The sequence below is a fragment of the Panicum hallii genome, chromosome 9, assembly GCF_002211085.1.
Source record: "Panicum hallii strain FIL2 chromosome 9, PHallii_v3.1, whole genome shotgun sequence".
NCBI lineage: Eukaryota > Viridiplantae > Streptophyta > Magnoliopsida > Poales > Poaceae > Panicum > Panicum hallii.
This window is the reverse complement of record NC_038050.1, coordinates 60,517,251-60,527,631: the sequence shown is the minus strand read 5'-3', so window position 1 is coordinate 60,527,631 and position 10,381 is coordinate 60,517,251. Positions and strand designations below refer to the sequence as shown.

At 53.0% G+C, this 10,381-nt stretch overlaps 1 protein-coding gene across 1 annotated transcript; it reads right to left on the bottom strand.

Annotated features, from left to right (window-relative positions):
• Nucleotides 1–3,542: 3,542 nt before the first annotated feature.
• Nucleotides 3,543–5,862, bottom strand: LOC112873722 (dynamin-related protein 4C-like). Its single transcript, XM_025936746.1, has one exon. It carries the CDS (start codon nucleotides 5,846–5,848, stop codon nucleotides 3,797–3,799), a length of 2,052 nt encoding a protein of 683 aa, XP_025792531.1. The 5' UTR covers nucleotides 5,849–5,862; the 3' UTR covers nucleotides 3,543–3,796.
• Between the last annotated feature and the right edge of the window lie 4,519 nt (nucleotides 5,863–10,381).

The following is a 10,381-nucleotide window of genomic DNA, read 5'->3' as shown; positions in this document are numbered from 1 at the left end:
GGTTAGATTTTTTTAAATTTCAATCTAATTTTATAATTTAAGTAAAAATACATATTTTGAATTTGCTATATTTGGTCAATATTTGTAGGTATCCATTATTCGACAAAGTCATTGACTCGAGTCAGGTGCTGTCGCGTCAAAGAGCGGGATCGTCGCGGTCAGCAAGTCGTAGCACAAGTAGTGGCGACGACAGCGCGGAGGTTGTAAGGCTGTGTGAAAAAGTAAGACAACAGGAGCTACAGCAGCAGTGGTTCCAAGCTCAACTTGCACAACAGAATGCAATACTGCAGGTAAATCTTAATTGTTACAACTTAGGTTAAGTTACATTTTTACTAATAAATTTGATCTTTCAGCAAATAGCGACCCAACAGAATATACAAGTACCACCACTAGTACCTCCACCTTTTGCACAGGCCGGTTGGCCATCAGCTTCACCTCAGGTATGATAGTCAAGGATTCAAATGTTAGTTCATAGTTATTGCAAAATATGATCACTCTAAATAAATATTATCAAATTAGTTATCTTTCAAACTAATCTTGTCCATTTATCTTTTATAGCCTTTTCACACCCCACCACCTAACTTAGCGGCACCGGGAGACTCACACGTTGATCCAACATCGAATTGGGCGGATCAATTCATTGGAAGTGGCGGATCAATTCAACCATGTGATGGAGGTGGCCAAACTTAAGTGAAACATTATTGTTGTATGAATTTGTTCGATATGATACTTGTATGAAGTTTGTGAACTTTGATTATGGACCTATGAAGTTTATATATGTGGATATATGAATTGTGTACTTGCGTGCAATTTCTGATTGTGAATTATAATTGTGGATGAAATTTGATTATATATAATGTTTGTGGTTGGTTTTGGGGTTTCAAGGTGGGCTGTTAGCCTGGGAAACTTAACTTCCGACGGTTTTTGGGCGGCTGTCGGAAGTTTGCGGGGCTTAACTTCCGACGGCCAGGGAAACCGTCGTAAGTTAAGAGACGACCGTTAGTCGCCGTCTGCGCGGCTAACTTCCGACGGTTTTCCTAGGCCGTCGGAAGTTAATAAACTTCGACGGTTTTGGTGTCAAGCCGTCGGAAGTTGCAAATTTCCGACGAATTTGGCCCGTCGAGCAAACTTCCGACGGCTTGGCGCTAAACCGTCGGAAGTTATCCGACGGTTTAGCCGTAACTTCCGACGGTTTAGCCATCGGAAGTTACCAGTTTTCTGTAGTGGTGGTCTACCCGATTGGTAGGGCAAGTCCCGAAGACATGCTACTAGGCGAGCGTTGTCGAATGATCCAGTAGATTCCGGGTTCTTCCAGTATACGACTCGACTTTGCGGTGTTGCCATGATGGTCAGACTTGGAAGGTTGAGCAGGTCCGAGTCGAAGTCGTCATCTGAGTCCGGATAAGAGTCGAACTGAGGAGCAGTCCGAGTCATGGCGCAGTTTTGGGCAAGATTTTTTCGGCGGATAATCGCGGAGTACGATGCGGCTGAATTTTCCAATCCGAGAAGAAAACGAGTCGAAGTCTTGTCCGAGAGGGACAAGCTTTCGATTTCTTCTGCGAGTTGGGGAAGAAGGATCTCGGCGGAAGTGGTTTCACCGAGTTGCTCCCGTCGAAGCATCTTCATGCCTGTGGTGTCGATCAGGTGGCTAGAGAAGCCTCCTGATCCATTGGCGGTGCAGACCCACGAGCCGAAATAAAGGTGGTTCCGGCGCTGATTGCCGGGACGTTGAATTTGAAGGATGCCATCGAGTTCCTCGGTTGTTTGTTGGCGAGGCCCCCTACCTGGCGTGCCAGCTGTCGGTGTTTTACCGGCAAGCTCTCCGAGTTATTAACCCGAGGAGATTGATTGTAGGCAGGGACTCGCGGAGATCAGAACACGATGGTACAAGGAACACAAGGATTTAGACAGGTTCAGGCCGCCGAAGCGTAATACCCTACGTCCTGTGTGGTGGTTTGTATTGCCTTAGATGTTGTTCGATGTTTTTGAAGGGGTCCCTGTCCGCCTTTATATAGTCTAGTCTGGGGAACAGGGTTACATGGAAAGTCCTAGCCGAGTACTAGCAGAGTCCTACTCCGAGTAGGTCGAGTAGTTTCCTTGTACTCCTGCTAGTTCTATTGCTGTACGAGTAGTTATAGTATAGATAAGGTGTATCCATGTGCTATTCTCTACTCTAGAATATTCTATGCCTATGAGCAGTCCGGCTGCTCTGGGTCTGACTGGGGGGGGGGGGGGGGGGGGCTCCATGGGATCCATGGGAGTAGGGGGGCTGGAGCACCCCCAGCGCCCCCTGGCTCCGCCACTGTGCATAAGAAGTGCGAACAGTAGCAAACACTTCCATATTTGGAATGGTTCCGGATACCATCAGCAAGCTGGGAAACTGGCTTCGGCTAGAGTTGTACAGCACTGACTTGTTAGGCCAAATACCTTCATCTATTGGAAATCTTCAAATTATGTGAGCTATATGCATACAACAGTAAATTTGAAGGGGTGACTATAGCAAGCTTCGGATGACTTGAGAATCTAGGGGTATTGGATCTATCAATGAACTCAATTGGCACGTAAATTTTCCAAGTGCCAAATAAGCTTCTGAAGTTGTTTATTTTAATTTGAACCAAGTATTTGAATTATGTGTTTGTGTTCTTATTATTCATGTTTGCTTTTCACACTGTTAGGTAAAATTGATGCTTGTATATCTTGATGTCGATCATACTCTTTTTATTCATTAAAAAGATTTTGGCTCCCGTTGCAAAGCACGGGCACAGTACTAGTCTTCTTCTGAAGGGTATGGAAGCTGTCGCTATCAATGGAGGAAAAGATCAAGAGAAAGGAGAAGAAATATGTTTTGGTGGCTACTGATGTTGCAAGAAAGGGTCTTGATTTCCCTGATATCTAGCATGTTATCAACTATATATGATATGTCTGTGGAGATTGTGAAGTATGTCCATAGAATCAGTTGAACTGGCCGACGTAGGAAAACTGGTATAGCAACGACCCCTTCATTAACAAGAATCATATAGAAACTAGGTTTCTTGATCTTAATTAGCAATTACTTCAAGAAGCAAACCATAAAGAATTCCACCAGTATTATTGGCAGAGGTCAATGATTCGTTGGAGGATGAGGAAATAATTAACAAGCAGAGTGGTGTTATGGGATCTGCATATTGTGCTCGGTTTGGCCATCGTATTGGTGAGCGTCCAAAGCGGGACCACCTGAAGTCCATAGCCACCTCAGGGTCTAGAAAGATTGTTACGACAGCGGGGGCTGGATGGAGGAGGAAGCATCATTTTGGTTTTATTATTATTTATAAAAATTGTTTTGCACAAGATATCTACGCATGTTTTGTTGTTGCTTTCGTATGGTTTGTATACATTATTACGGTCAATAAAATGCCCTTTTTCCTTTGCCCACTGGTTAAATTTCTTTGGCGCGGTTCATTTCCTTAATCACATGATCCTGTGAAAAATTTCTGCTGCCGTTGCAACGCAAGGACAAAGAAATGTGTGCTCTAGAAAAGGATACAAGGCAACACGATGGCATGTAACTAGTAATTAATTATTAGATTATTCCGAGATAGAGAACACCAATAATTAAGGCATACACAGTAACACAGTTAAGCGAGTACTCCCTACGTCCCATAGAAAGTGTCGACACTGGATAGATCATGGGTGGGTGGGTGGGGATGGATCGATGTGGCTTCAGCTCGATCAACTGGGATTGGTAGTTTTTTTTTTTGGCTCAATCTTGCTCCATGGTGTTCATGTAGCTAGCTTTAGAGGTGAAACTCGATCGTAGCTAGAGGCGGTCGGTGGTGGCGGTGTTAATCTTGTCCATGGTATTGGCGACGAGCTCCCGGCACTCCCGGAGCAGCGAGATGCTCTTCCTGAGGCGGTCACGCTTGGCGGCGGTGGCCGGCGTCGGCACCAGCATCCGCTCCACTCCGTCCATGTTGCTGCCGACGACCTGGTCGGCGAGCTCCTCCTCGAGGTCCTTCTCCACGAGGTGCTTGACGCTGTACAGGATGTGCAGGGCCAGGCCATCCACGAGGCGGAGCACGACGCAGCTCCAGTAGGCGTCGAGGCGGGCCCTGAGGTCAAAGGCCTGCGAGGCGAGCCTCGGATGCGCCCTGAGGTGCGACACATCCGTCTCCCCGTAGCCCGGGAGGACCACTGTCGGCGAGCGACCTGGGTCCTCCACGACTCGGAGGAACACGCCATGGCCGTCGTCCTTCATCGTGTTGTTCCACTTCGTCGTGTAGTCCGGGTTGGCCGTGTAGTCGGACACCAGCTCCATGTCGATGAGCTCCTTGACGTGCTGCGTCGACCGCGCCCTCGCCTTGTCCATGAGGCTCTGCACGGCGCGGCGGCACGACGGCTGCACCTGCGGATAGCTGCGCGAGTGGCGCTGCAGGATCCCCATGACCAGCTCCTCCACGTAGCCCCACACCTGGGCGACGAGGTCGTGGGGGACGTGGGCCACGCTCTCCAGCTTCTTCCTCAGCAGTACCAGGAGCGCCGACCGTGGCAGGAAGTTGGGGAGGTTGATGCCCTTGGTCTCCTCCAGGACGCGCATCTCCTCCACCAGGAACGGCTCGCCGCTCGCCGGGCACAGGGCGGGCAGCTTGCTCGCGTAGCAGGCGAGCATCTCGGCGATGCGCGCCGTGCCGTGGAGGCGGCGGTCGTCGGGGTGCTCGTCGAACTCGCCCCGCACGAGCACCTTCTCCAGCGAGGCGCGCGCCTTCTTGACGATGTGGTAGAACTCCCGTACGGCATCGGCGACGGTGGCGAGGTCCGGCGGCATCTGGCCGAGCTCGTCGCTGCTGCGCCCGAGCTTGTCGTTGATCTGCTTGACGATGTCGGGGAGGCAGCGGGCGATGATGGACGCCTGGATCTGCGTCAGCCGGCGCGCCAGCGTGGGGATGCCCGCCATGGACTTGTCGATCCGGGACAGCAGCGGGTGCTCCGCGAACAGCGCCGCCTCCGCCGCGCGCGCCTCCTCGTAGGTCTCGTCGCCGACGCGGTTGCGGACGCAGACGTAGCCGAGGCCGATGTGGACGTCGTCCACGGTGACCTTCTCGAGCAGGCCCTCGGGGGCCTTGTCGGCCTTGGTGACCACGGCGAGCGTGCGCTCGCCGGTGCGGTCCACCTGCTGCGACATGCGGATGGACTCGCAGGTGGGGAAGTCCACCGTCGCGGACAGCACGTTGAGGATGATGCTCTCCTTGGGCGCGATGTACGCCCGGATGATGCCGGCGATCTGGTCGTAGATGTCCTCCGGCTGGCCCAGCACGGGCACGCGGGTGATGCCCGGCAGGTCCACCAGGGTGAGGTCCGGCACGCCCTTCTTCCGCACCAGGAGGGTGATGGGCGCCTCGGAGATGCCCTTCCCGGAGCCGGCGATCTCGGCCGTGGCGGCTTCGATTGCGTCGGCGACCTCCGCCTCGGAGGCGACGGGCACCACGGTGCCGTTGCCGTACTCCACCTGCATCCGGGGGTCGTCGCCGTCCTGCAGCCGCATGACGAGCGGCACGCGGGTGCAGATGCCCTGCCCGCGCGGGAGGCTGATGCCGGCCAGCGACTCCAGCACGCTCGACTTGCCGCTGGACTGGTCGCCCACCACGACGATGGTCGGGAGCTGGATGCCCTCCTGGCTCACGTTCAGCTGCCGCAGCCGGTCCACGGCGTCCAGCAGCGGCCGAATCTGGTCGTTGTACGAGGCCGCCATGGCGCTCGCCGCCACCGAGCTGCGAGCAGGCTTCACGTCGCCGTTCTCCATCTCAAGCTCAAGCTCAAGCTCTGACTCTAGCTCTAGCTCTAGCTCAGCTGCCTCGTCGATACGCAAGTGCATATATGTAAATGTGATGCGTATCGATCAGCTCTGGAATCCGATGGAGAATGCGATGCTTTATTTATGGTGGCTGAGGAGGGGAAAAAAACCCATGCCGCTCGGACATGCTTTTTCCGCTCTTAGGCCAGTTTCATGCAGAGTTGTATGAGCATTAAATTCTATATCACATCAGCAATTTTGATGACTTGGCAAGGCTATTACGAGGAGAGATGAGAAGGAGTCTCTTCAAATGAGAGAGGAGTTTTATTCCCATGAAATCCAGCAGGCACAGTTATCAAATTCTCAGTCTTGGTAGTAGTGCAATAAAACTGTGCACTGAGAATGGCCTTAGGAACATATACTTCTGCATATATCACCATCATATCGCATCTGCTCTGGGATTCTTACATAGGATGAGAAATATAAAGATTCTTTGTCTATTTTCTGTAGTGCATAAACTGTCAGACCCGGGGCCACGGGACTGGGTATGTAACGTAGTTTAGAGAGGTCTAAGAGATTAAATCCGTCTTATCTCTTATTCATCTCGTTTATCTCTTATTTATCCCGTTTAAATAAAAGATAGAGCTAACCGGTACAGAGGGAATCTACTCATAATATGTTCTGATACGATTCCTCAGCTGGTATTAGTTAGTATCTTTGTAACCCTGGCCTCTCGGATATATAAGGGAGGTCAGGGACCCCTCTCAAAACAGAAGATGTTTAGGTCATTCTACACCAAAGGCAATACAAACTACCATACAGGACGTAGGGTGTTACGCATCTTGCGGCCCGAACCTGTCTAAGCTTTGTGTTCCTTGCACTTTCGAGTTTCTGATCTCGGCGTCCCCTCACCCAAAACTTACCACCTTGGGTATATCCCTCGGTGGGCAGCCGGTTAAACACCGACAGCTGGCGCGCCAGGTAGGGGAACGCGTCGAAGATCCACCGGCGAGCTCGATGGCATCTTTCAAATTCATCAGGTCAGTTCCCTCCCAGCGTACGACATTCGTTTTTGGCTCGTGGGTCTGCATCGCAGATGGTGTGGGCAACTTTCGGCGATTCCTCGTCGACATGAAGCCAAAGACCTCCGCTGCGGATTCCTGCAGCAACCTCGACAAGTTCATCGACGGGCTCGGCAACTTGCCACTCCATGCTTCCGCAACGCAGATCAAGATGGAGTCTGCTCCAGACTCGACTTCTTCTAGTGTTGCGGCAACTTCCCCTGGGTTGGACTTGTTTCAATCTAGGGATCTGCATAGCCGGTCCCAATGTGGCTCATGCAAGCCGGCCACTGATCTTCAGGAGGCCAACGTCTCTAGGTCCCTCTTCATGGTGGAGAAGGACCTGGACTTTCTGCTCCAGGACGGAATGCCTGAAGCCACCGCGTGTCGGGGGGCTTCGGGTTGTTCTCGCACCGGTGATCTGGTGATCACCTCTTTGCCGGAGGGGCGCATCATGCATTGGAAGGGCATGGTGCTCTCCGATCTACTCGAGGCAGAGGGTCGACTTGTGGCTCACCTCGAGCCCTTACCCTTTCAAGAGGGCAGGCCATTGGCTACCACAGCGGAGGGGTCGATTGAACTAGTCGACAAGAGCTTTCACGAGCTTTCCTCCCGCTAGGTGCTAATGGCCGAAGAAGGCGAGGACGATGGGGATCCTCCCCTCGTCAACTTCGAAGCGATCTCCGAAGATGAGATCACGGCCAACGCCGGCGACGAGAACGACACCGATCGTGAGGCGCGGAGGGCCAGGAACAGGGCCCGCACAATCCGGCGGAGGAGGGCCAACGAGCGCAGGCGGTCTATGCATCGCGAGCTTGACCCTGAGTTCGCCGCCGTAAGTGAACGGGGTTTCAGGACTCCGGTGGCCAACATCGCCAGGGTAACGGCCATCCTTGAGCGCAGCCATGATCCGGAAGTGCGTCAAGCACTCCTTTACGCGCAGAGGGCTTGGATCCAGTTGGATCAGCACAACCCGGCGTCCACCATCAGGGAGGAGCGCGTGGGTGAGAGTCGGAGCCAGGCTCATAGCCGAACAGCTGGCGGTCGCCCTCGACATCAGCTCAGCAACGACAACGCTCGCGGGAGCTAGGCCCTTGGCGGGAGGCAGCAGCCACCACAAGGGGGTCATCCGCGGCAGCCAATCATCGACTTCCTCCAGAGGACCTGCGCCAGCATATCAATGAAGGTCGCGACGCGCAGACTGTGATCTCCTCCAGGCGCAAGGCCTGCGAAGAAGTCGAAACTGAAGGTACTGACTGTAGCGACCGATTCCCTGCTTTTTTTGCACGTTTCAGCAGCTACAAGTACCCGGAGGGCTTCAAACCGATCGGCATCACCAAGTACGATGGCAAGCAAGCCCTCAGCAGTGGCTCCGTTGCTACTCCACGGCCATTGAGGTCGCAGGGGGTTCGAATATCACCAAAGTCGTCTACTTCCCGATGGCTTTGGACCCTGCGCCGCTCACTTGGTTGGAAAGTCTCAGCAACAACTCAATCGACTCCTGGGAGCGCCTCAAGAAGGTCTTCATCGACAACTTTCAGGGAGCGATTGCTCGTGCAGGTACTCGTCATGATCTTGCTCAGTGTAAGCAAGAACGTAACGAGCTTCTGCGGTCCTACACGCGTCGCTTCTTTGACGTGCGCACCACCATCGCGAACATCTCGGAGGACGACATCATCGATTGTTTCTACAACGGCATCACCGACCCGGGCATCTACAGGGATTTCAGGCGGAACAGGCCAAAGACTGTTGCGGGCCTTCGTGATATGATGCACGATTGGTCCGAACAGGAGGAGAAGATGCGGGAGCGGTTCCCGCGGCGTCAAGATAGCAATCTACGGCGCCCAAATGACAACCGCAACGACAAAAGCCAGCGGGACTTTTCGGGTACACCCTGGAAACGAAAGCCAGATGATATCATCGCGGCTATCGATCGTCCTTCCCGGGGCAAGAAGTTGACGACGCAGGAGGAGTTCGAGAAACTCCTGCAGAAAAAGTGCCCATGGCATCCGGGGGCCAACCATGCCGCCATTGACTACTACCACCTTCGGAGGACGTTCAGCAACTCCGGTGGTGTAAAGAAGAACAAGAAGCCTGTGGACAAAGAACTCGAGGACGACGATCAAGAGGACCACGGGCGCAACCTGAAGTTTCAAGACGCTTCGAAGGTTGTCAACGTCATCTTCGGGGGAGATGAAGATTTTTGTTCCAGGCGGGACCAGAAGCGGCTTCTCCGGGAGATTTTGTCCATCGAGCCGGCGGTACCACGACCACTCCGTTGGTCGGAGGTCCCCATCTCGTTCACTCGCGACGATCAGTGGACGAGCTTTTCGGAGCCCGGTAAGTTCCCCTTGGTTCTGGATCCTGTGGTGGCGGAGGTCAAGCTCACCAAGGTCCTCATCGATGGCGGAAGCGGGCTCAATCTCATCTTCGTCAGCACTCTGAAGAAAATGGGCCTGGATTTCAAGGAGATGCTGGTTCCCAGCAAGTCCCCCTTTTACGGCATCGTCCCAGGTAACGCGGCACACCCGCTTGGTACGGTAGTCCTCCCAGTCACCTTCGGCACGCGGGAGAATTATCGTACTGAGTTTATCAAGTTCGAAGTGGCCAACTTCGAATCTTCCTACCATGAAATATTGGGTCGTCCGGCACTCGCCAAGTTCATGGCAGTACCGCATTATGTCTATCTGCTTCTTAAGATGCCAGGACTCAGTGGAGTACTCACTCTCCGTGGCGACTTGAAGAAGTCGTACGACTGCAATCAGGAGGCGATCCAGTATGCATCGACTACTCGCGTGCCAGATGCTTCGGGAGAAGTACTCGCGGCCGCGCAGCAGCTCTCCCAGTCCGGGCTGGAGATTCCCTCCAAGAAGGCCAGCAAGTCGAGCATCCAGTCGACTGATGACGTGGCCCTCAAGACGATCCAGCTTCAGGAGGAAGATTCATCTAAGACCGCTGTCATCGGCGCGGGATTAGGTGACAAATAGGAACTCGCGCTCGTCAGCTTTCTTCAGGCTAACCGAGACATATTCGCGTGGAAACCAGCGGATATGCCAGGGGTGCCCAGAGAGTTGATCGAGCATGCTTTGAATGTACACCCGAAGGCTACGCCTAAAAAGCAACGCTTGTGAAGGTTTGCCCACGATAAGCGTGAGGCCGTTAAGCGGGAGATTGCTAAACTTCTCGCGGCTGGATTCATTAAAGAAGTAATCCATCCAGAGTGGGTAGCGAATCCCGTTCTTGTAAAGAAAAAGAACAATGAATGGAGGATGTGTGTCGACTACACTGATCTCAACAAGCACTGCCCAAACGACCATTTTGGGCTGCCGCGCATTGACCAAGTTGTCGATTCGACGGCTGGTTGTGTCCTTCTTTGTTTTCTTGATTGTTAGTTTGTTACTCAGGGTATCATCAGATCGCGCTCAAGGAGGAGGACCAAATCAAGACCGCATTCATCACCCCATATGGGACATATGCCTACAAAACCATGTCATTCAGGTTGAAGAATGCAGGAGCGACCTATCAGCGTGCGATCCAGATGTGCTTCGCACAT

Excerpts from the sequence above, each read along its gene's own strand:
- LOC112873722 (XM_025936746.1), bottom strand. The coding sequence starts at position 5,848 with ATGCACTTGCGTATCGACGAGGCAGCTGAGCTAGAGCTAGAGCTAGAG.